The 26,296-nt window shown below is 49.5% G+C and overlaps 1 protein-coding gene across 5 annotated transcripts in view; it reads left to right on the top strand.

Moving 5' to 3' along the window:
• FHL2 (four and a half LIM domains 2) overlaps positions 1-26,296 on the top strand; it is a 66,446-nt gene that overhangs the window by 35,727 nt on the left and 4,423 nt on the right. For 3 of the 5 annotated variants that reach the window (XM_086701449.1, XM_086701450.1, XM_086701453.1), the window contains 4 exons: positions 8,111-8,290; positions 16,633-16,807; positions 22,191-22,360; positions 25,297-25,483. In XM_086701449.1, coding sequence (XP_086557575.1) covers positions 8,132-8,290; positions 16,633-16,807; positions 22,191-22,360; positions 25,297-25,483 — 691 coding nt within the window. In that variant the 5' untranslated portion in view covers positions 8,111-8,131. Of the gene's footprint in view, positions 1-7,854; positions 8,002-8,110; positions 8,291-16,632; positions 16,808-22,190; positions 22,361-25,296; positions 25,484-26,296 lie in introns of those variants that run through there. The other 2 variants (XM_086701451.1, XM_086701452.1) reach the window with 2 other exon arrangements.

Genomic DNA, 26,296 nt, shown 5'->3' with positions numbered 1-26,296 from the left:
CTGAACTTGGACGTCATGTGTCATCACGCTCGTCCTTGGCCTTCATAATCCCTAAGTTTACTTCGAGTTAGTCTGTGGCTTCAGGATGTTTAGGCTGATGGTACTAAGTGAGACAAGTGATGCCTGTGACAGTGAGAGAGGTGGCTTCCCTGTTTTTTGTGGGTAAATAAAACGAATAATCACAGGGCATCCTTGACGTCTGGAAATATTTAGGTTTCTAGTCAAAAAGAAAATGGGTCCATCTGGGTTCGTTGATACAGCTTTTGGAACAATGAGAATTGGCCAGCCTGTGGACAAAGTCGTAGGAGCTGTGCCAGCCTGTCCTGACAGGATCCCCACGCAGTGTGCTGAAGAAACACCATGAAGGAAAAGGACTGGGAGAAGGAAAAGGCCATGGGCGTCATGGGCGGTGGGGTTCGCTACAGAAAGAGGCTGGTAGGGGCTCATAGCAGATGGAAGGCCGGGCAGGCAGAAAGTACACAATGAGCTGCCTTTTGGAGACTGGGGCAGACTGATGAGAGAGAGTGAGCGGATCTCATTTTGTTCCTGTGGGAACAAAGCATAAATAATGTGTTTCCATGTTCCCAGGAAGGTGGTGGTAGAACTATAAGGTGGGGCCTCCCCCGAAGCCCCACCCTGGGGTGATTTATGAGCCTGAGGCAGCCTGCCATAATTATGCTTGTGTCCCGTTGACTGAACTGACGTGTTTTGAGATTAAATTACAAGCTAGTATCCTGAAAGTGATTTGAATTCTTTGGAGCTAGATCTATTCTGGAACTCTTTAAGAGATCGTATGTTCTATCACAGTCTCCCAGTGCCTAAAACAGTACATGGAGAATAGTGGTTACTTAATACATTCTTATCGAGTGGATTTAAAAGTCCGTAGGACATCAAAGCAGTATTACCGTTCTTGTATCATGGACTTAAGGTCAAACACTGGGCATTTATTATTTTCCCATTTCATTCTATTATTCAGTATTCCAGAGGTAACCTGGAAGACCGTGGTTTACCTGAGTCAAGCATTGTCTCTCACACAAAACCTTTCGTAAAACCATCAGAGACGAATCAAGATTTTAAGTTTTTGAAAGTTACTAGTTTCTATAACCAAATTATAAAACATCCCTGAGCCCGGCCCACATACTTGGTAAAGGCTCATTAAGTTAATCGGTACGTATATCACATAGTGGTAGACCTTGTCAATCTTACACCTTACCAACCATCTAAAAATCGATTTCACATTGATTCTAAATACATAATTATATTCTTTCTAATAGCAAACTCTTTGAACTTGCACCTTGCTCTCGTCCACAAGAATTTTGATTGAAAAGAAACAGTTCAGCTAGACGCGTTTTATAAGCAGTGTTAGAAGTGAGCCATGTCTATGTGTCGATACTACTTTTTTTTTTTATGTATTTTGAGAGAGCACGTGAGCAGGGGGAGGAGCAGAGAGAGAATCCCAAGCAGGCTCCGTGCTGTCAGCACAGAGCCTGATGCAGGGCTCGAACCCAGGAACTGTGAGATCCTGACCTGAGCTGAAATCAAGAGTCGGACACTCAACTGACTGAGACACCCAGGTGCCCTGTGTGTCAATACTTCTGTCCATAGGAAAGCAAACTGGTGCAGAATGTTCTCTGGCTGCAGTTCCAGGTATGAGAGCCTGTGCCCTTGGACGAGGCCCTTGGATGTGTATATGTGTCTGTGCAGAACATCCAGCACCTTTCCCTGATATCTGGAACCTGTGGCAGGGTGTCTAGCACGTTCTTTGCAGAGATGCTTGGAAGCGTCCAAGCTGGCTGGTTTTTGCTTCTTGACCCCACCAGGCCTCTCCCGGGCTGTGCAGCTGTGTGTACACATGGATGTAGAATCCAAACCCAGTAGGAAAAATTCTGCCTGCTGTGGAAGCAGCAGTTTATCTGGAAGGGGGAAAGAGGCCAGAGACAGAGGAGGAGGAATGAAGCTCAGGGTCAGTGACGTTAGGAAATTTTCACGGCATCAGATGCCAAACCGCATTACATTTTGGGTTTGGTATGCAGCGCGGATCGTTCACATAACACGTTCCTCGTTTTCACTGTCGATTTTGGCCCACGTATTTGTCCTCTCCATCCATTTCTTCAGTCATTCCACAAGTCTTTAGAAGCACCTGACCCTGTGTTTGTCACCTGCTGGCGAGGCCACAGCAGTATGTCTGCCTTCACAGCACTTACGGTTTGGTGAGGGACACAGGTGATCACAATGTCACGTAGTGTCGTGAAAGCATTGTATTAAAAAAAATTTTTTTTTAATTTTAGAGAGAGAGCGAGCAAGTGGGGATAGGGACAGAGGGAGAGAGAATGTTAAGCAGGCAGAGCCCACATGCAACCGACTGATTTTCTTTTCTGAATTCTCTGCAAAAAGTTCTGTTTGACTGTTGACAAGCAATAGAATTTTCCAGCCTGGGTCATTTAAAGATGGACACGGTTTCAGCAGGGACTGACTTACGGGCACTGCTGCTCAGTGTTGTGAGAAGGATTGGGGAATATTGCAGATATTTCATTTTTTAGGAATGACTGTTAGAGAAGTCTTGCAAACCAGGGCTAATGCAGAGAAATACTTGGGTCTCCAGGGGAAGAGGAAAATGGCACCTCAGCGGTCAGTTCGGTCAGTTCGGAGTTGGTAGCTGAATCAATGGAATTTAGAAGACAATGCTTAAGGGCAACCTCTTTTACAAACCCGGCTTTTTCAGGCAAGCTTCTGTGGCCCACCCAGCCTCCCTCAGGGAAGGCCAGGCCAGGCACCTGGCCAGCCTGCCAGCCACCTCCCTCTATTCCCAAGACATTTCTCTGGAAAAAAAAAAAAAAAAAAAAAGGCATGAACTTCTTGCTTTTAATGTCCTTGTGTCTTTTCTACCTTGTTTATCCTCCGTTCTTTCTCCCCTTTTCTGTGTTTCTCTTCTGTGTTCCCAGCTCTGACACCCCCGCTCTCAAACTTTGCTTCATGGTTTTTAAATCTGCAAAGATAGGGGCACCTGGGTGGCTCAGTCGGTTGAGCGTCCGACTTCGGCTCAGGTCGTGATCTCGCAGTCTGTGAGTTCGAGCCCCGCGTCGGGCTCTGTGCTGACAGCTCAGAGCCTGGAGCCTGTTTCAGATTCTGTCTCTGGCTCTCTCTGCCCCTCCCCCACTCATGCCCTGTCTCTCTCTCTCTCTCTCTCTGTCAAAAATAAACATTAAAAAAATTTTTTTAATTAAATAAATAAAATTAAATAAATCTGCAAAGATAAAAATAACCCACCTATATAAGCCTGTGGACTTTTCTTTAAGTTCATTTATTTATTTTGAGAGAGAGAGAGAGAGCATGAGCGCAAGCGGGGGAGGGGCAAAGAGAGAGGGAGAGAGAAGATCCCAAGCAGGCCTCACGCTGTCATTGAGGAGCCCGATGTGGAGCTCGAACTCACGAACTGTGAGATCATGACCTGGGCCAAAATCGGGTCAGACGCTTAAGCGACCAAACCACCAGGACCCCCTAAGCCTATGGACTGTGCATCACGGCTCCAGTGCACTCGGAGCCTTTCATTTTATACCTGCCCGAAAGCTGGCCCTCGGGGGAGACACTGAAAACCCGGTGCCCGGGGCTCGCCTCGCCCAGTGCAGTTAGCTGGGCCTGGAGCCACGCCTGTACCCTGCCAGCCAGCTTTTTCAAATGCCCGGCTCGTTCTGAGCTGGAGGGGGAATGACCTCAGAGAACGGCTTCCCCCTGGGAAGGGATGAGAACTCCAGGTTCAATGTAACAGCAAGTCAGCAGCCACGCCCTGTGTTCAGGTACGTCCTTGTACCCTGCCGCTCACCTTTCAGCACTTCTGTGTCCCAGGTAATGGCCGGGAACCCAGTCTAACCCGTCAGGGGGACGCGCAGGTTCAGAGGGGGGAAGCCATGGTACATGAGGAGGTTGGGGAAAAAAAAAATCCTTACAGAACCGGGGTGTCCTATTTTTATTTAAAGAAATGACTCGGAAGGAGACCCCGACACCCTGGAAACTTTCTAAGGAGTCACTGCCCCTCAGTTTCGTCTTCCTCAACCCCCTTGGCAAAGTCGGGCCTTTACGCGGTGAACTCTCAGCTGGGCCTCCTATTACCCATTGCCTACAGGGCAAAGCCAAGTTCACAGTCAAGAGTAGAGGCCCTCCTGTCTTTGAACTTTGACTACCTTTACAGCTTCCTCTACAAATACCCTACCCTGCTCCTTATCACCCCTCTGCCCTCCGCCCTCTGGCCTGCAGTCATCATCTGGCTTATCCTTCTCCAGCACAAGGAGAGAGACATGTCTGGGAAGCCTCTCCTGCCCTCCCAGAGGACCCTCATTGTGTCTCTCCATCACTGCCCTGAGCATGGAGCTTTATCATCTGATGCACAGTTGACTCTTAAACAATAGGGGTTTGAACTGCACGGGTCCACTTGTACACCGATTTTTTTTGTCCCAGTAAACGCAGTACATCACAGTAAACGTATTTGCTTTTCCTTACGATTTTCTAAGTGACGTTTTCTTTTCTCTAGCCTATTTCATTGTAGGAACACGGTATTTAATGCATATAATATACAAAATACATGTGAAGCAACTGTGTGTTATTGGCACGGCTTCTAGTGAACAGTGGGCTATTAGTAGTTAGGTTTGGGGGGACATCAAAAGTTACACGTGGATTTTTGACTGCTCAGGGGTTGGTGCCCCAACCCCCGCATTTTTCAGGGATCACCTGTGTATCTGTTTTCCACACTAGACTACGTGTTCTTTCAGGGAGGGCCTGTATCGTATTCATCTTTGTATCTCCAGCACTTTCCACAACCTCTGACACACAGTTCCAGCTCCACTGACGCCTCTGGAATGAATAATCAGGTGTTCTATAGATTTAAAAATACAAAGTTACGGGAACCTTCTAATGCAGGACGATAGATATATGGTTTTTGTGGTTTTTTTTTTTTTTTTCATTAAAAAGAAGCTTAAGATTGATAGTGTAACTTTAAATACACACTTTTTAAAAAAGAATGTTGTACGGGGCTCCTGAGTGGCTCAGTCAGTTGAGCATCTGATTCTTGATATCGGCTCAGGTCATGCATGATTTCACCGTTTGTCAGTTTGAGCCCCGAATCAGGCTCTGCTCTGACAGCACGGAGTCTGCATGGGATTCTCTCTCCCTCGCTCTCTGCCCCTCTCCCACTCGTCCACGCCATAGAAAGGAAGGATGGAAAGGAGAGGAAAGGAAAGGAAAAAGAATATTCTATCTGGTAGCAGTTAATTAAGGGAAAATCGGTATTAAATACTCTGATAGAAGAGAAGCTCTTTGGGGGCGCCTGGGTGGCTCAGTTGGTTGAGCGTCTGACTCTTGATTTCGTCATGATCCCAAGGTCATGGGATCAAGCCCCATGTCAGGCTCTGCACTGAATGTGAAGCTTGCTTGAGATTCTCTCTCTCTCTCTCTCTCTCTCTCTCTCTCTCTCTCTCTCTCTGCCCCTCTCCCCCACTTGCTTTCTCTCTCTTTCCGTATTCAAAATTTAAAAAGATAATAATAAAATAAAAAAAAGCAGGGAAGGTCTCTGTTTTCTCATTAGCTTATGAGCAACTTACTTTGACTCTCAGGGTCTGTGCTTCACATAATTCTCTGGGAACCCTCAAGAGGACCATCTCAGATCAAGTGTACCCTTTCTCTGCTCCTCAACAGTAATGGGTGCTCATTTCACACCTAAACCCATTGGTTTGACAGAAGTGCTCTCCTGATCCTTAAAATTGCAGTGACTTCTGAGGGAAGATAAGGAACAAGGTGGGAGAGAGATCCACCATCATGAGAATCCCATTTGGACCCTCTGAGCAGGTGGTCGCTACTACTCTAGTCCTGCTGGGAGTAGGTGTCAGTGCCAATGACATCTGTCTCTGGAGAGCCTCCGTCATACTTTGAGCAGATGGGGAGCCCTACCAGTTCTTAGAGTTTACTCCCATAGATGATTTCTGTCCCGGGCCCGTGGAACTGGAGGAGGTAGAAAGCACATGTGGCAGGTACCCGAACAGCGTCATGATCATTACCTTGAAGGAAATTCACCCCCTTCACTGGCTCGAGAACATAGGAAGGGTCTCTGGAGAAGCGGCTGGTGCTGTCTGCATCCTTTCCCTCGCACCATCTGTGCTTTGTCCGAACCCCCGTGGAACCACTTTTTGATTTAGACTGGGAGTTTGTTGTTTTCTAACTTAGATGGCTTTTCTCTAACTTTCTAACTTTTGGGGAAAGCTCATGTGAATCCTCTTTTCTCATTAATATTCCTGGGCCCTGGTTTCCTCCATCCGTAAAATGAGGCCGTTGTTGTAGATCCTCTCGAGATGTGTTTCCACCTTTTAAAATTGTACAGTTTATCGTTCTGTCTCCTTTCATTATTCTTCTTTCAAGCCCTCAAATCCTTACTCTTACATTTTTGTGAGAAGAATAGGTAGGCCGCCTCTGGTTCCGCAGGTACACGGCGATGTTTATTAGAAAAATATAAATGTTGGAAACACAGCTCCCAATTATGATGATATAAACAATTGCCACTTTCAAGAGCCAATAACTAAGGAATTACAGGAAAGCATTGAATCTTCAGCCAACATAGCTGCCGCAACCCGAGATGGCCTGAGCACAAAGGATATTTATACATTGGGTTTCAGAAGAATAATTCAAGTGCACAAGAGCTTCGTATTGTAATGTTATCACAAGAATATCCAGACAATGTTTTCTTTAACTCCGGGAAGAGCCGTTTAGAAGGTTGAATCCTGCCACATGTGTCCAGCTGCACGTTTAACGCTCTTGGAAAAACATTGTTCTATAAACACAGAAATAACCAAGTACGGGTGCTTGAAGGAGGTTTAGTTCTTTGCTTATTGTTGTCAGGACCTTGGACATACAAGAGCACAAAATTAATAAACGCTATCAAATTTGCCGTGATCATAAACCAGGCAGCGATATTTTTTTTGCACCACAGGCTATTATTCCCGAGTTTCAGTCTTAAGATGGTTTGAAAGCCCTGGACATCGATCCCAGTGTAATTAGAGTTCGCGAAACATGGCTCAGAGTTACAGTCGTCAGTCTACCTGTTTAACAATTTGTAAAACTGTGCACACTGAGCAAATTACATATTGCCACTTGAGAAAATACTGAAGAAGACCGAGTCTGTGTTGTTAACGCCCCAGAGGCACGTCTCGTCCCAAGTACACCCGTAGTGGCTTGTTTTGGGGGGCAGCTGTAACATGTTTGTAGGGGAACAGCACATGAGGTGAGCTGAGAAGCTCGTCCTGCCGTCCTCCTCCCCTCCTCGTCCCCTTCTGCCTGTGCACACTCTATGCTCACCCTGGAAAAAATGCAGAGTGACTGGCACACAGATGCATTCTTGTTCCTCTCTGAAAGGCGCGAGGTGTTGCCTGGAAAGCCATTGACCGCAGTCACTGCATTTCCCACTGTGTGATAATCTCTGTTCTTGGAAGCTGGCCTTCCCCTTTATCCTGCTGTCTGGATTACCTGGGCCTCGGAAGGGTTATCTTTTCATAGGGAAGAAGTGACTCGTCCCCAGGGACGTATGGCAGTTTCTCTAGTGCAAGGGCAGGTTTTGCTTCCCAATGTCTTTTCAAGGTCAAGGGTAATGCTCTTTTGGCCTCTCAGGTTTACCAACTCCTGAGGCCCCTCCCTCTGGGCACTGGTTTCTTACTCTTCAAGTTTATGCATGATAAAGGGGAGCTCATGGAAAATCTTTTTATAGAAATGAACATATTGTTTCTATCTCAGCCTTTCTATTTTGGGGGCAGGGAGAAAGGGAAGATGTGAGGCTGCGTCACACGTTTGAAGCATAGACCCAGCCCTGCCCGGATGAGAGCTCTGTGTCCAAAATTGACAAAGCTTTTTGTGACACAGTCAACGAGAGAGGGGACGTTTAAGGCAGTGAAATGCGTTCAGGCAACAAAATGGCCCCCAAACTAATTTTTTTTTTAAGTATTACCGAAAATTCCAACCTTTGAAAGGGTGAGTTCCAGTTCTTTGCCCGGAGGGGATCCCATCCCTTGGCTAAAGATGACAGCGGGAAGGCATCGGGAGTGGGCTCACAGGAACCTGTATTTTCTCTTTCTGATAGGTCGTTGAAAAGCCGGGCGTCATGATGACGGAGCGCTTTGACTGCCACCACTGTGAAGAATCTCTCTTTGGCAAGAAGTACATCCTGAGGGAGGAGAGCCCCTACTGCATTGGGTGCTTTGAGGCTCTGTATGCCAGCACTTGCGAGGAGTGTGGGAAGCCCATCGGCTGTGACTGCAAGGTACCTCTGCTCCCCCTGCCCCGGGCAGCGCCGAGCACTCCTGGATCCCTCTATGTTCCCCTGAAACCACGGGCCTCTCTGTGTGGTTTGTGCTGGAGCCCGGACCCATGGGGCCAATTGAAATTCCGTCTCTTGAGCCCCCTCTGATAGGCTTGTCCCCTCCAAGAAGCCTCTCCGAGCCTCCTCCCTCTGGCTGGTCTGTGCCCACTCCTAATTCCATAACACTGGTTGGTGCGTTTCCGGGACATTTATGCTGAGGCTCCTGAGCACACCTCTTGCATTCTGGCTGGTGGTGTCCTGATCTAACCACCCCCCTCCCCCCACCTCCCAGCACTGTCACTGTCTGGAAGGCAGCGCTCTCTTACTCATGTTTGTCCCATGCTGACTCAGAAGCAGTCGGTGCTGCTCAGTAAATATTTGATGAATGCATGTGCACATGAGTGAATTGGAGCTGATTCCCAGATAAATGGGCACATAAAGCACTACATTCATTGGACCATTAGGGGCTCTTTTCTTCCTAGTGGGAGAAGAGCAGGATTTGTACCGCTTCTTTCTCCAGGGAAAAAGCTCACACCTAAGGAATTACCAGCTTTCCCACTGTGGATGGGAAAGCAGGTTCAACAGAGGTTACCGGTCATTTGTGCTGATTGCGTGGGATTGAGTGTCCAGAACCCTAGCCCGTGCTTCTCAGCGTATCTTTAGTCCAACCTGGACCACCCAGAAACGCCCCTGGAGGTCCACCCGTGTCTCTAAGACCTCTGATATCTTCACCTGCTAAACGGTGGCCAAAACGCACTTGACAAGACTTTAAGTGACTGACATCCTGAGAGTCACAGAATTGGTACAAAATGGGGTCCCTTGGGGCAGCTCCAAAGGAATTCCCAGCTTCATGGACTTTAAAGCAATTCATGGCATTTTGGTGTCTCTATTCTGCTCTCTTCCCTTATACGCTTTAGGGAATTTGACACTCTCCTCCGTGGTCATGAATATCGATACGTAGCTGCTGCCTCATTAGGTTAGGCTGTGTCTGCAGCTGGACGGTTCTAACACAGTCCGTGTTTCATATGTTTCTTTTGTTTTAAGTTTTTATTTCTTTATTTTGAGAAAGAGAGAGCACGTGAGCACGAGTGGGGAGGGACAGAAAGAGAGGGGGAGAGAGAATCCCAAGCAGGCTGCACACCATCAGCACGGAGCCCGGTGCGGGGTTTGACGCGGGGCTCGAAACCACGAACCGCGAGATCGTGACCTGAGCCGAAATCGAGAGTCGGCTGCTTAACAGAGCCCCCCCAGGTGCCCTTGTTCCTTACATTTCTTCCCTTGATTACATCATTCCTAGGAAAGGCAGGAAGCAGAGCGCTGCACCGTCACTTTCTGTTGCTGGCTATTTGGTGACAGTTGGGGAATAACTTCCATCGTGTATGGAGCGAAGCCTTCGCCCCGAGCGGGCCCAGTGGGCAGCCCGGGCCACCTGAAACCAGGCCACAGCCATGTATCTTTTGGCTACAGAACAGGCAAGGCCTGCCAAGAGTGAAAGAAACCAAACTCAGCAGTAGTCCTGTGTAAACTTCCGAACGTGCAGAGAGGCGGGGCTGCTGTGAGCAGAGAAAAGTGGCTGATCTTGCTAGTCCCAAAGGCTAGACACCGTCCTGTCTCTAATGTCGACTGATGTAGGTCCCTAGTGGGTTCTTAGAGGGCTCTTAGTCCCTGTTCCTCTATTTACTGGGCCAAGCATCAAAGCTCAGACACCAAACGGCCCTGTCCCCGTCCTCACTCTGTGGCTCGCTAGCTGTGTGAGCTTGGGCTGATTACTTGCCCCCTCTGTGCCCGTCTTGCCCTTTATGAATTGCCGATGAAACAGGTGCCAGTTTCATGGGGTTACTGCGGTCTGTGGATACGAAGCCTCAGCACTCCAAAGAGCAGCTGATGGTCTTATAAACTCCATCTGACTACTTCCCTATTCTTTCTGCAACACGTTTCTTCCACGCCACCCTTGGAAGCTTCGCGCTCTCTCTCTCTTGCTCCATCTCCATTATAGAAACATCACTAAAAATGTCTGGTCTGAGGAAGAACCGAGAAGCAGAAGACAAAAATGATTCTCCTATAAAAATGTAACCTGGGGGGGTGCTTGGGTGGCTTGGTCGGTTGAGCGTCCAACTTCGGCTCAGGTCATGATCACACGGTCCGTGAGTTCGAGCCCCGCGTCGGGCTCTGTGCTGACAGCTCAGAGCCTGGAGCCTGTTTCAGATTCTGTGTCTCCCTCTCTCTCTCTCTGACCTCCCCCCGTTCATGCTCTGTCTCTCTCTGTCTCAAAAATAAGTAAACGTTAAAAAAAAAATTTTTGTTTTAAATAAATAAAAATAAAAATGCTTCAGTAGGTGAGAGGTTCAGCCATTCTTCTGACAAAGAACAACCGTAGTTTAGAGGAAATGTTTTGGATGTTTGGGACTGGTCACCCTTGACTGGCGGCTAAAGGAGAAACTAAGGGCGCTTCCCATTTTTTTCCAATACGATTGAATGGAAAGACCCTTCCAACTGGCTACCCTTCGGCACATACTTGATGAGCAAATAAACAAGAATCCCCCACATGGGGCCAAAATCAACAGGACTGCTGCAAAGCCAGGAGTTAATCACGCTGAACTTTTCAACCCAGATTCATGGTTTACTACACGTGGAGTTGAGCCATGTGGTTTTTCTACATTTTGGAAGAAAAAGAGATTCTTTCCCGAAGTTTGCCTTGGCCGTTTGGGGCTCCTGAATATTTGGAATGGTTTGCTTGACTTTCAGAAGGAATTATGTAGTTGACTTTGTGGAGGAAGCAATGATAGGAAAAACATTCCTGTTATTTGAGGGAGTAAAGCCAAAAATCTTGGCAGCCTTGATCGAGCAATTGAGCCGACAGACCTGGTGACCATTCTGTTTTCTTAAAAGAGCAGGGGCACCACGAGCCCCGCCTACCTCCTTTGTAGGACATGCGTGGGGGTACAGATTTCAGATGTTGGCACACCAATGGGACTTAGGCTCATTTTGTGGGTACTGAGTGACTTTTATATGACATAGATGAGACCACAGCGCCAGGTTTCATAGTCAGCTCACATACGTGTGAAAACACTTTGGCGTGGTTACTCAGTTGTACTTGTTATTTCTGCTTAGTTACTCCGAGGAGATGTGCTCGCAAAGGGTAAAAACCATTCACTTCACGACCAGTGGAATAGTTGAGAACAGGCAATGCAAATAAAATGTCGTGATCCTCTAAATGACCCTGTTCCTGAAATTTTTCTTGGACATCTGTGGTTACTAGCAAAAAATGTATTAGCCTGATTACAGATAGTTTTGGACGGGTCCACTTATGCTCTGGGCTTCAAAAACTCAAGAAACGAAGGACAACGTAGGCAGGGCCCCTGACTTCAGAGATGGCTGCTAGTACCGTGCACTTAACAAAGCAGCGAACAAACTCCGGGCCGTATGCCTGGCTCGGTGTGTTTCTAGAGCACACTTTAAGCTTCCTAGTAATTAGGTGGGAAACATCAAACTGATAATCAGGCCCAGGTCCACCCACCAAACTGTAAGTTTCTCAGCAAACATCTAGAAAATTCTTAAGGAACAGAAAATCACTGGGATCCTTTGATAGAAAGCAGTCAGGGGACTGAAGGGGGAGACAGAGGCTCTTACCCCTCCAGTGAGATCTAGATGTCTCTGGTATACTTTTAGAAGGCTCCTGACCCTGGCTGGTGTGGGAGGCCTGAGATTACAGTGGAAACACCTGTCCTGCCCTGGAGCAGGACGCAGGCCTCTCCTGCCCACCTTTCTGGGCCGTCATGGGAAAGGCTACTATTCCAGACACGTTCCAGACACGTCCTCACAGTCCAACTCCCCCACCCGGCACTATTTTTTATTTGTTGAGGTGACTTTTAAGTGCTTAGTGAGTGAATCATCTTTTTAGAGTGTCCATGTAATTTGTTCACAGGGTTTGTAATGGGCACTGAAAATATGTCTATTTGTTTAGACATCCTCCTGTAAGAGAAAACTGTGTCTCTAGGGGGAAGTGAGTGCCGATCCACTCACTACGCAGGATCACTAGACGTGGGAATGAGGCTAGCCATGTGGGTAACACGGGGCCCTGGAAAACCAAAGGGGCACCTGCAAGGCACGCCACCAAAGGCACAGGACATTTGGCAGTGAGTCGGCCCCCACCGGGATGGGTCTCGAGCCAGACTTGCTGAGACGTGGGTAAGTTATGCCGCCTACAGGGCTCTGTTTCCATGTCTGAAGATGGGGCTGCCGGCCTGGCGACTGTCACGGGAATTTAGTTACCATGGTTGGGACACCTGATATAGGACCACGTAGATCGAGTGCTGTCCTTTCTGCCATCATCCGTTCTTCAGGACTTTTGTTCTTAAGTATTGGAAGGAACATCCAGTTGGAAACAGGATGCCCCGACAGTCTCAAAGCATAGAACGCCTTTTCAAAGTGCGGAGTGTGAAGGGTTGTGAGCACCCACTTACCACATGAAATCTGGTGGATTTGAGGAGTGGTGGCTTTGGGAGATCTTCATCTGAACCAGTCCCGGCACAGGTGGAACGTGGTGGAGGGGTGGCGCCAGCCCCTGCTGCCCAGGGTCACCTCCAGTCAGCCGAGGGGACGAGGGCCCCTCTTGGCCACCTGGTCGTCCCCCCGGCTCAGCTGGCATCTCAACAAGGCACGTTCGGCGTCACACGAGAAGCACTTCCCATATCGGGAATGTTTCTGAGATGGAAAAATATAAAATCTGAAAGGAAGTGTTGGGTCCTAATCTCACATTGTTTATCAACACATTACTGCGATTGATGACATTTCTGTGAGCACAAGGTTAGCCATGGTATTTTTCCTGGGACGTGTAAAAGACTCTTTCTTTCTTTCTTCCGGTCTTTCTTTCCTTGTCCTTCTCTCTCTCTAGAGGACTTTAAAACCAGCATATTTCTAGGACATTTTGAGCTTCTTGAACGTCAGTCAGTGAGTCTATACTTCTTAACCTTGTGCCTCCAGCATCTAAACGGTGTCCTTTGGGGACCACGTGGTGTACTTGATACATAGCAGAATTAAGCTAGATGGACTAGCTCAGTCCTAAGAATGAAAACTCATCATCTGTTTGGAGCTGTGAACGCAAGAAATGAGAAGGGCCTCCAGGTACCAAAGCTTTGAGAGAAGGATTTAGAACATGACATGAAGCTCAGGTCCAGGCACGGGGTTGTGGCCCATTATAATAGCCTCTTGTACTTCTGGTGGTATTTTCTGGCCCAGCTCTCAGCTCCAGGGACTCCTGTGCCTAAACGCCTACCCCACACCGAGAGGAGAAATGTCTCGGCCAGAAGCCTCACCGTGCCCTCGGAAGGCAAAGCTGGCAGTGTTCAGTTACCTTCCTCTTGCCATAAAATCTTTCCTCGCTTCCTATGTGTTGTGGGCTTTCTTAAGAAGTGAGTCCAAGAGGAAGCTGTGACATGAATTTATTAGCTTAACTCAGACTTCCAAAGAGAACACAAGCCAAGAGCCCAGGAAAGAGAATTACAGGGAAACCTGATAGCCTAATGACTTAGATAAGGGTTTCCATGCAGGAGTTTGAAGAAGATGTCGACACAGGCATGTTAGCTGGGGTGGCGCATGGCTTGCCTTGGGCCGGGGCAGCTCAGAGCAGGTGGCGTGTGAGCTGGGCTTTATAGGGAACAGGGTTCTCCCAGTTGGAGAGGAGGGGCAGGGCCTTGTGAGGCAAGGCGTGGCAAGGGCCAGGGTGCAGAGGTGTGAAAGGTTGGGAGCTGGGCTTTGGAAGGTCAGGAAGTCTTGCACTGATGCGTAAGGTCTGCTAAAGTCACGTGGACGGTACCCCAAATGTGGAGGAACACTTTCTAGTGCCTAACATCTGCCAACGCGTAGCTATCATGTTGCACGTGTGTTTTCAGGTTAACCGTAGAAAAATTGGGCTTCTGCGGTGCTTCGGAGCCCCAAGCACATTTAAAGCAGTTTTTCCCACGACTGTCCGTGCACGTTGACCACTCCGCTGCTCTTTCCTCCCATCTGGGTACTCGCTAAGCGGTCTGGGGACCGTGGTGACATCTGGTGGCTTTGCTCTCGCAGTGTCGCCCATAGAGGTCCCTCCCTCAGTGTGTTTGAAGATTGGTCCCCAAAGGCAAGTTTCCTTGAACCCATGTTTCCTTTCCTTTTCATTGCACTAATGAGCTGTGTAGGCGCTGTGTGTGTGCCGTGGATGCCCTGGGCAGGGCAGCCCCCAGCCCCACTGGGCCACCTTCCGGGAAGCAGGCCTGGGATGGCCTCCCTTCTGCCCTCGAGACCTCCCCAGGGCTTCTCTTCTCAGCCAGGCGGTGGGCGATTCACGGAGCACGGAAAACGCTTCCAGCTTTCCCACGATGGCAGTCCTTTCTGAGGTGACTGGCCTGCACAGGGGGCACCCACCTAACATCTGAAAAGGCTTTCCCACCTGCTACGGAATAGTCCAAACCGATCGCTCTAACTGTGGTAAAATACACCTAGCATAAAATACGCCAGCTTCGCCCTGTTGAAGCATGCAGTTCAGTAAGTGCCACGAGGCTTCACGTTGCTGTGCAGCCAGCCTCTGGGACTCTTCATCCTGCAAAACCGAAACTCTGTCCCCGTGAAACACTAACTCCCCGTCCCTCCTCCCCCAGCCCCTGGCAGCCACCGCTCTACTTTCTGTTCTGCGCATTTGACCCCTAGGTACCTCGTCTCAGTGGAGACGTACAGGACTTGTCCTTTCGCGCCTGGCTTATTTCGCTGAGCGTAATGTCCTCAGGGGTCCTCCACGTGATAGCTTGTGTCAAAGTCTCCTTCCTTTTTGAGGCTGGATAATATTCCATCGTATGCACGTACCACATTCTTCTTAGCCGTTGATCTGTTGATGGACACTTGGGTTTCTCCCACCTTTTGGGTGACTGTGGACAATGCTGCTTTGGATGTACCCATGTCTACAAGTTCCTGCTTTCAATTCTTTATGCCAACACTGTTTTCCATAATGACAACAAAAAAAGTTAAATGCATGTATTCTGTAGCATTATCACAATGATAGCATGATCTAAAACCTCCCAACTCTCAGCGTCTGGGTGGCTCAGTCGGTTGAGCATCCGACTTTGGCTCAGGTCGTGATCTCGCTTTCATGCGTTCGAGCCCCGCGTCGGGCTCTGTGCTGACAGCTCAGAACCTGCTTGGGATTCTCTCTCTCCCTCTCTCTGCCCCTCCCCAATGCATGCTGTCTTTGTCTCTCTCAAATAAATGAATACAAGCTTAAAAAAAAAGAGTATGAGATTACTTAGGATTCCTCAGGTGAGGTCAGGAGCAGCACAGAGACCACACGATGTTCTCTCCTGGACTCATTTCTCCTTTTCAGCCTTTGCTAGAAAGCGTGGATTCTGCTTTCTTAATAACCCGTGCCATCTGTTCCCGACTGTGTGCCCCACTCTTGTGCACAGCCTCAGCTGGCCTGATTCTCTGCGGTGCCTTCTGTGAGGTCTCCTTCCTGTCCCCCTGTACGTCCCCCACCACATGTCCCACATCGTCTTAGCCTTTCACGCCCCTGTTTAAACAGCTCATGCCCCCTCCACTGCCTTCAGGGTAATCTTAACTTCCGTGCAGACATTAAAGGGCCCTCCTGTCCCGACCTGGATTTGAACCTTCCTGCCTGGTGCCCTGGGCTGTCCCTCCAGCCAAGGACCCCTCTCACTCACACCTCAGCTGTGCTCATGCTCTGTCTCTTCCCAGAAGTCCTTCTCCGACCCCCTGTGCCCACCTCCCTGCTGTCCGTGAGTCGTCCACACTCAGCCCGTGCCACCTGTTCCAGAACTCTCTCCCAACCTGCTTCCCACCAAGTGACACCAGAGCCCTGTCCTCGTGGCTGTCTTTCTTAAGTTCCCTACATCCAGGCTTCTCTGTCCAGCCAGGTGTCCCAGTGACCCTGCTGTCACACTTGGTTTTGCTGGGCTCCCTCAGAGCTGAGGGCTGCGCTCTGTTTCTCTCACCAGTTGTCAGTGAGAAGCAGTGATGAGTCGTATGTTTTGTGTTTCACTTTCTTACAGACAATACTGAGGGGGAATCCATTTGTTTTGGGGAAGCATCTCTTTCACACACACACACACACACACACACACACACACACATATCTAAATAGTCGCTCTGAAAGCCCAGCCTTCCTCATTTCACCAGCAGGGTCACGATCCAGGAACGCCCACAGGCTTCAGCCCCCGTCTGCCCCCAGGATTTGCATGACTGCCCCGTGCCGTGGGTCAGGCAGAGCAGCCGTGGCCGCTCCGGCCCTCTCACTGTCTCATGCTCTGGGTCTGCAGGACTTGTCCTACAAGGACCGACACTGGCACGAGGCCTGTTTCCACTGCTCGCGGTGCAAGAGCTCACTGGTGGACAAGCCCTTCGCTGCCAAGGAGGACCAGCTGCTCTGCATGGACTGCTACTCCTACCAGTACTCGTCCAAGTGCCAGGAATGCAAGGAGACCATCATGCCAGGTCAGGAGCGCGCCCTCCTCCCGCGCCATGCCTCAGAGCAGGCATGCCCTTTTCTGCCCTTCCGCTGGCTGAACTTGTCCGAATCTGGCCATTGCCGCAATGGGTATGGTGCCCCGCTGTGCACCAGGCGCTGGGCCGGGGGCCGGGTGTTCGCAAAGCAGCGAGCCCCCTGTCCTCCTGGACTTTGTGTCCTACACACACAGACATTCGTTTTCAACAGACCCAGACTTGACCCCAGCCGGGTCGGGTGTCAGAGGAGTAGCGAGGTGGCTTGTCTGTGATGGGGGAGGTGGGACTGGGTCCCTTGGGGGAAGTTTCTTGGGGCAAGTTGGTCTGTTTTGTTTTGTGGGTCTTTCATTTTTAAAAAACTGAGTGAACACGCAGTTTGTGAGTTCGAGCCCCATGTCAGGCTCTGTGCTGACAGCTCAGAGCCTGGAGCCAGGTTCGGATTCTGTGTCTCCCTCTCTCTGTCTCTCTCTGCCCCTCCCCGCCCCCACTCACACTCTGCTTTCTGTCTCTCTTGAAAATAAATAAACGTTAAAATAATAGTAATAAATAATTAATTAATTAAAAAACACAAAAGACTAAATTGAAGTATACAATTTTTTAAAATATTTTTCTGAGAGAGCACAAGGAGGGGAGAGGCAAAGAGAGAAGGAGACACAGAATCCAAAGCAGGCTCCAGGCTCTGAGCTGTCAGCACAGAGCCTGACGCGGGGCTTCGAACCCACGAACCATGAGATCGTGACCTGAGCCGAAGTTGGACACTTAACCAACTGAGCCACCGAGGCGCCCCTGAAGTATACAGTTGAATACAATGGGAATTTTCGTAATTTATCAACCTTGTGATGCCTGAAGTATTTTATGGTTCGTATTTATAAGCTCAATTCATTTCAACAACAATCACTTAAGAACTTGAGGTTTGGTTTGTTAGTTGAGGTTTTTTAGAGGGACGTCAAATATGTGAAACTTTCAGGTGCAGTTTTGAAGGAGTTGAGGTCCAGACCATAATAAATAGAAGAAAGCACCAAGTCCCCTTCAAAGTGATTTTTAAAACCCGCTGTATTCATGAACACCAGACAAGACGTGCGAAACAAATGGAGCTTGAGAGTTTCGGGCTGGTTGCATCAGGAGGTTGACGTTAATTTAAATACAAATTTTTTTAGTGTTTATTTATTTTAGAGACAGAAAGACGGAGCATAAGCACGGGAGGGGCAGAGAGAGCCAGAGACAGAATCTGAAACAGGCTCCAGGCTCTGAGCTGTCAGCACAGAGCCCAACGTGGGGCTTGAACCCACAAACCATGAGATCATGACCTGAGCTGAAGTCAGACACTTAACCGACTGAGCCACCCAGGTGCCTGTGAGTTTTAAAGCCCAGGGTAGCCTGCTGAGTCACAGTATTTCACACAGCAGCTGGATTCCTGCTGACATGTAATGGGAATTAGGGTTCCCGAGGTCATTTAGAGCCAGACTCTTGACTCTTTAGCAGAAAACTGCTTGCCATGCCCCAGAGTTTTCTTTTTATTTTTGGTTTGCTTTGTTTGTGGCAGTGAAGAGATACTGAAGAGTTTTGAGCCGGAGACTGATGGGCAGGAAGTATAATTTTAGGAAGATATACTGGATAAGAAATAAAAGGCGAGGGCACGAGATGGTTTCTCCTGGCTACTACATTTCTCTGGCTAATACATCTCCAAGATAACTGACTCCATGCTCTTACAAGGAACAAAACCCCCAGAGCAAGGCCTCTTACAGAGATGCGTCCATGCTGCAGCTGTGGGGCAAGGGCCCAACGTGGGGGCCATGGAATTAAAACCAAAGCCCACGTACAGCAGAGCTGACCTGAGGTCACGGGTATGGACGATCACTGACTTCCTTCTGCTTTGGCAATCGTGGTTAATTCAGAAGGTAGGGTCACAGGGGACACACAGGATGAACCTTCACAGAACGGAGGTGCTAACAGCCTCCCCAGGAGGAGAGCAAAACAGACGTGTTGGGATCATGTCCAAATCAACTAGGTTTAGTCCAAGCTCTAGCAGGCCTGAGGATCTTTGCTTTGCTGCACAGTAGCTGTGTGGCCTTAGCCACTTGGAGCTGGGGGAGCCTTGGTCTCCCCGCCCCCGCCTGCACTTTAAATTCAAAACCAGCCCTGCAGATACTGTTTTATGCCACCACCGTATGTCTGTCCCGGCTTCCCCCTCACTTCGGCGCTCCTTCCCTGAACCATCGGTTCTCAGGGAAAACCTAGAAACCGACAGGTTTGGTTGGCTGTTTGCTGGCTTTGACTTTCCACTGATCATTGCCCCTCACCGAGACTTCACTAGAGAAGCCTGGCTCCTACCCGCTATGGTGGACCCAGAGCAGAGGAGGCAGGAAGGGGCCCCGGGGATGTCGCATGTGAGTACTCTTGAAGGATGAGCTGAGTTTCACCCCTGGAGAAGTCAAAAAAGGGCACTTCTGGCAGAGGAAGTGGACTCAGCACCAACGTCAGAGTGTCTGGAAAAAGCTTGGTTGAAAGGTGGTGGGGGAGGGGGGGAGTGGTAAGTAAGAGGGGAGGGGAGGGAGAAGGAAAAGGAGATAAAGAAAAGAAAGGAAAAGGAAAGGAAAGAGAAAAGAAAGAAAAAAGAAAAGGAAAGGGAAAAGAAACAGAAGAAAAGCGCTACATCATAGCACGACCTTCCTTGCTTTGATTCCATTTTTTAAAGGGCTACCAAATCAAGATGACTAGGAGTACAGATCATCAGCGTAGCTTTTGCAACGACCTTAGATACACAGAACAAGAGGCGGGTACTAACTGACAAACCCGCCCACTGGCCACAACCCTGACAAAAGCCAACCTCCCAAAGTAGTCAGGAAACTAGAGTCCGTCACAAACCACAGCGAGCCTCTGTTCGCAGAGGATTCTGCAGAATCCTCTGAGCAGCCTCTCAACTGTTGCCAACCCTTCACCACGTTTCTGGTTCCTCACTTGTTTATTTGAATCAGGAAAACAACAACAACAAACAAACACCCCTTGGTCAAGACCAAGACCGTGTACTTGGCATCTGCCAGAGAAGCTGGGCATTGTTAGAAAGAAGGAAGTTTGCTGCCATCTGCTGGCCGTGCTGTACAACAAGCTATGCAGGTGTGACTGCAGTAAATAATTGGTACCTCTCGGATGCGCACCCACCGTCCCGATTGGGCCGCGAGTGCCCACCAGCTTCCCGCCTAGAGACAAGACAATTCCCTGAGGCCGGTGTTGATATAAGACGGTTATTCTGGAACACGCCGAGAATGCACTTACACGGTCTTGCTTGTGGTCTTTAGTGATCATCTGACTGCCATGTATTCATTGATAAAAATCCTTTGGTATTTTAGCTGTTTAACCAGAGGGAAGGTCAGAGATTAAAGGAGCAAGTGGCAAGGGCACCTGAGTGGGTCAGTCGGCTGAGCGTCCAGCTTTGGCTCAGGTCATGGTCTCTCAGTTCGTGGGCTTGAGCCCCCTATTGGGCTCTGTGCTGACAGCATTCTGCTCCTCTCCAGCTTACACACACGCTCTCTCTCTCTTTCTCGCTCTCAAAACTTAAAAACATTTTTAAAAAACATTTAAAAAAAGACCAAGTGGCAAAAATATACGTGGAAAAATAAGCCCCTGGAGACAAGGAAAATCATTCCAGATTTATATCATAATTCTTCTATTTTTACCTGAAATTCAGTCACTGAATGTAATTTTCCTTGTTTCAGGGTTCATCACCCTGTGATTGGATTCCATAGCTTTGAAGATCATTATGTACCCCTCCATGAATTCCCTCACACACATCCCCACCTTCCAGCGCCTATACTTACCCTGAATATTTTATATATTCTGTGGGAGTTAGTGCCCAAATGTCCTGTCTGGGAAGTACAGGAAGCTGAGACAGTGACCCAAAAATGACATCTAATAAAATAATCTTGCAACGGTTTTCTGCATATATCCTAATTCCTGGAGATACGGACATCTCTTTGTCAACCTTGGAAGCAACCAAAACACAAACACTTAGCCTGTCATCTCGCCCATATTATCTTTGGACTTAGGCTAAAGGCGAGTTTCTAGATGCCCAAGTTACGCTGCCTGCCTGATGCCAGCATGCGGCCATCCTGGTTCAAAGCTGGCAGCCCTGCTCCCAGCCTAACCACCCCCCGCCCCCGCCATGCTCTGATCCCACGTTGAAGTGCAACTTAGGCGCCATTCCTTCTACAACTGCAAACTTTCAGTGAGCCCATGGGTTGGCCAACAGGTTACCAGAATGAATCAAATACTTGGGGCCTTGAAGCCCACACTTTGTCACAGCTCCTTTCTGCCATTGTAGGATGAAGCATCCGTAGACAATTGAAATAAATGAATGGGTGTGGCTGTGCTCCAGTAAACCTTCAATTGTTAAATGGGGGTGGCTGAGACTGTGCGCGCAGGCCCTACGTAGCGCACTGGCCCCGGGCGCTAGCTCCGATATTTGGAGCCCTTTTCTTGTCTGCTGCATGCAAAGGGCTCTTGCATACAATCTGTCTTGAATCATCTCTTTCTGTAAACACACGCCCTTTTATTTTCTGGGAAAAGTACGGGGAAACATCAGTCAACAAATACTGAACATTGGCTATGAATCCAGCTTGGTGGTGTGGCGGCGGGGGGGGGGGGGGGGGTGGGGGTGAACCAAACAGCATTTCCGTTCTCTAGACTTCTTAATCTACTCGAAGAAATCACGTAAACCTATCAAATGATAACAGCCATTCGAAAGGAAATGGGATGTCACAAGATAAGATCAGAAAATCGTGAAATGGAACATATGCGTGTTACGTTTGGCTTTTAATGATAGCGCTCAGTGCAGTGCATAAAACTGCTACGACACATCACAGCTTGGTTTATTTACACAGCAGGTCACATAAAGTGAGCGACATGGAGGCTCCTCGCTGAATCAGGCTTGAGACTCTAGGTTCATTTACACCCCACCAATTTCCATCCCGTTGGAGAGCCGAAGGGTGTTCGTTCACGGGCCCCCAGGCTCTGGGAATCTCACTCCATCCGGGATTGGTCTGAGCTATGCCAGATTTCTCTTTCTATTATGCAGTGCTGAGAGACAGAGACAAATACTTGTTTCAGTTAATGTTCATAACCACCCTGCTGGACAAATAAATTCCAAGTATGCACAGAGACTGTTCTAGAAGTGGGGTGTATGGCAGTGAACCAAAAGACAAAGTCCCCGCCCTCTCCAAAACATTCCCACTTAAGAGGCGAGCCTCTGAGAGCTGAAGTGACTTCCTACAGCCCCAAAGCCAGATGATGGCAGGTTCTCAATGCAGATCGTAGGGGCCCCGAGCCGGTCGTGTTGTCAACTCTGCTCTTTGCTGCTTCTTCTGGACTCTCATGACAGGTACCCGCAAGATGGAGTACAAGGACAGCAGCTGGCACGAGACCTGCTTCATCTGCCACCGCTGCCAGCAGCCAATTGGCACCAAGAGCTTCATCCCTAAGGACAACCAGAACTTCTGTGTGCCCTGCTACGAGAAACAGTATGCCTTGCAGTGTGTTCAGTGTAAAAAGGTATCTGTCATGCTCCCTCGGACCTTGCGCGCTCCATTCGGTCTGCCCCTATGGCCCCTGGCTGGGAGTCCTCCCTCCCCTGACAGACAGACACCTGTAAGACTGGAATGGCACAAGAGTCTTGCAAAATCCTCACGAGCGCATGTGCATTTTACCTGCTGGACGGACCCCCGTCCCGGTCCTTCTTTCAAGGACATGAGTGCCCCTGTGACCTGAGAGAAAAATCCTGGTCACCTCCCTCCGACAGCATTGTCCAAGATTTGCCCCCGTTTATGGCTTCATGTTAAAGGGGAGGAAAACTTACTGTCCCAGAGCTGTCCTGATATGCTCGCTTTCCACCAGTAGACAAGAAACCAGCTGCTAATAACCCTAGTGGGAGGGAGGGAGGGAGGGAGGGAGGGAGGGATGTGAGAAACGGAGGAAAGTTGTGCCCCGAGCGCTTGCAGACCCTCTTTGGCTCCGGCCCCTTTACCAACTCTGCTGTTGGGCCTTTGGGGGCCCAGCCTGGTCTCCGCCTGCGGCACTTTTCAAAGGGCGCAGTATTTCTAACTCCCTTTCAGCCTTTCTTTCTCATTTCCTAAGGTCTTATTTCTGTCCTGGTTTTTTTTTTTTTTTTTTTTTTTTTACCACTTTAAATTCCACGTCTCCCGATTTCCGCTCTTCTGGTTATACTATTTATCTATTGTTTATTCCTTCCTCCTTAGCTGGAACTCTCATTCCCGTGTTTATTTCAGGAAGCTGCTTCTCCGCTCTCTCCCTTTTTTGTTTGGTTTGCTCTTTCCCACCAAGAGCGAAGGAAAGTTCATGTGATTTGCTTTTCTTCCCCTCTTTGCCTCCCAACCTTCATCGCCGCGTTTCGTTGCAGAAGTGATGGTAACACATCCTCTGGGCAGCACGGCCCTGTGTGTGTTCATCAGGACACATGACAGCATTCATGCCAGAAACATCCATCACTCCTGTAGTGAAGTAGGCACCCAAGGCTTCCAGGGCCCGGGGCGGGGGGGGAGGGGGGGCGGAGATGCAGTCCAGTGGCAAATATTCGAGTACTTACTGCCAAGTGGGCTTTGGAGGAGAACAGAGTTTAACAGAGTGTGTACTAGGAGGACGTGAGCTAACCTGAGGGGTGGGAACCAGGCTGGTGTTGAGGGAGGGGTGCTCTGAGAGAGTGACCCTGCGCTGAGCATGTCAGAGCTGGCCGCGTGGGGATGTGGGGTGGGGGCATGAGACCCGGAGTCCAGACGCAGAGAGGAGAAGGATGTGTGTTTCATCCTGAGCAAACCTCTTACATACACACATGCCTTCTGCATTCACATAGATACCTTGCAACAGAGTATACTTTGCATAAGTCCTGTTCCAACCATGAAATTAAAAAAAAAAAAATTTTTTTTTAATGTTTATTTATTTTTGAGAGAGAGAGACAGAGCGCGAGTGGGAGAGGGACAGAGAGAGAGGGAGACACAGAATCCAAAGTAGGCTCCAGGCTCTGAGCTGTCAGCACAGAGCCCTATGTGGGGCTCAAATCCACAAACCGTGAGATCATGACCTGAGCCAAAGTCAGACTCTTAACTGACTGAGCCACCCAGGTGCCCCCCAGCGGTGAAATTTATAGGAAGATCAGTAATGCTTTATAGTTTAATGAAAAGATATGATAAAGGGAGTCCTAAACACTGGCACCTGCTTTGTCTTTAACTAGCTATGAATTCTCAGGCAAGTGGCTTAATTTCTCCAGGTCTCAGTTTTGTTCATCTGTAAAATGAAAATGATATCTGTGTTATTTCAAGGTCTTTATACAGTTGAGCCTTGAACAACACGGGGATTAGGGGTACCAACCCCCCTGTGCAAGTTGAAAATCCACATAAAACTTTTGACTCCCCAAAAACTTACCTACTAATAGCCTGAGGTTGACCAGAAGCCTTACTGATGACCTAAATCCTCGATGAACACGTATGTTGTATGTTATATGGATCGTATACTATGTTATTACAAGAAAGTAAGCTAGAGCAAAGACCATGTTATTCAGAAAATTCTAAGGGAAAATACATTGATAGTACCATACCGTGTTTATCGAAAGAGATCCACGTAGACGTGGACCCGCGCAGTTCAAACCCGCTGCTCGAGGACAAGACTGTCCTGACTGTAAAGACGAGAGGCGGCAGTGGATGATGGGGCCGCGTTACGGAAACAAGATGCATGAACCTGCCAAGGGCAGGTGTCTCCACTCCATTCTCCATGGTTCTGTGGAGCTGAGACCCGCCCGTCCCTCGTCCACTGTTGAAATAAATACGAACAGCAACAACATGAAAAGAAAAACACTGAGTAAAATTGAGGTGTTGATGACCAGTTCTATCACATGTGGCTTCTCACTGCATTCTAAGCGGCAGGACGGCGTGAGAAGGCAGGCCCTGGGCGCGTTGTCCCCCCGCTCTATCCAGGGGGCCGCCCCTGACTGCAGCCTCGGTGGGCACCGGGCCCACGGTGTCCAGGCCTCTCTCGTCTTCCACCACTAGGAACCGCGTTGTAAGTGGTGTTTGCAAGTTTAGCACCCAGAGGGAGGCGCGGGGAGCTTCGCACATGACCTGCCCGCGGGCACAGGGCTGGTGAGGGGAGGGGTGAGCGTTCACATCTGAGTCTCCTTGAGGCCGCCCCTGGCCGCACCCCTCCCCAGCACGGCCCCTTGCACAGCGGCCACGCGGGGCTGCCTTGTGGCACCTGTACCTTCAGATGCCCCAGCATCCCGAGGGGCTGAGGTCACGGCTGGGATCCGCAGCACTGCACTGAGAGTATACAGAAGGGGAGTCCAGAGTGACTGTCAAGTCAGGGGAGCCGTTTCTGGGTGACCTTTAGCCAACACCGGCCGTGCTCTGGATGGGGACGTCGCATCCCCCGGAGGCTGTGCGGCCTCGGGAACCTGAGCCTCTGCCTCCTTCCTCCTGCAGCCTATCACCACGGGAGGCGTCACGTACCGGGAGCAGCCCTGGCACCGGGAATGCTTTGTGTGCACGGCCTGCAAGAAGCCGCTGTCGGGGCAGCGCTTCACGTCCCGGGACGAGTTCGCCTACTGCCTGAGCTGCTTCTGTGACTTGTACGCCAAGAAGTGCGCCGGCTGCACCAACCCCATCAGCGGTGAGTGTCCCCCACGCCCCCACTCACGCACGGCCACCTGCTCTCCCTCACTCAGCCACCCCAGGGATGGACAAGATACTGGACTCTGGCCCCTGAATATGTTTACCTACCAAGACTCCGGGCCTCGCTGAGGTTCTGAACAGGCCGACACTTTCTGCCTCTCTTGCTTTCCTGTCCTCGTTACACTGGGGCCACTTGGGCAGGGGACGCTGCCCCTCTAGCTCACCTGATCACTGAAACCCATACGGCCTGTTCTCAAGAGGTTTGTTATTTCTGCTTTTGGTTGGGTTATCTCCACATAGCAGTCTGTGAGTCTATGGCACCCGGAGAGGCACAGCGAAACTGGCATTTGCAGGCGAGCCGCTCCTCTGTGTTTCTAAAGGTGCTCCCTGGCATCTTCGAGGGACTTGTCTACCACCAGGGCATAGCTTCACAAGGGCAGAGGGCAGTGTTCAAGGCGATTCTCCCTTAGCCCCCAAAGGCTCCCGCAGAGCAAGAGCCCAAAGTCTGGATGGCTATAGACTGGCATTGTACTAAACGGTTAGACGTGCCGGGAAATGGAGCGTGGAGGACAGATGGCTGGTCAGACTCAAGTCCTGTAAATGTTCACCACGCACCACCACACGAATCAGTGACTGGGCCGGAGGGAACCTTGAAAATTCCAGACTGACGGAGGAAAAGTTCCGTGACCTGGGATTCCCAGCTCTGCTACGTTCGGGTGACGGGCTGATCCCTGTCAGTGGCAGATGGCAGACACGCGTAATGTAAATATAGCTGCGTGGCCAAATGGCGTCCCTGTGTAGCTTTGCAATG

This window comes from Puma concolor, chromosome A3 (genome assembly GCF_028749965.1).
Source record: "Puma concolor isolate L17-30 chromosome A3, mPumCon1.1.hap2, whole genome shotgun sequence".
Lineage (NCBI taxonomy): Eukaryota > Metazoa > Chordata > Mammalia > Carnivora > Felidae > Puma > Puma concolor.
This window is presented reverse-complemented; position numbering and strand designations above follow the sequence as displayed.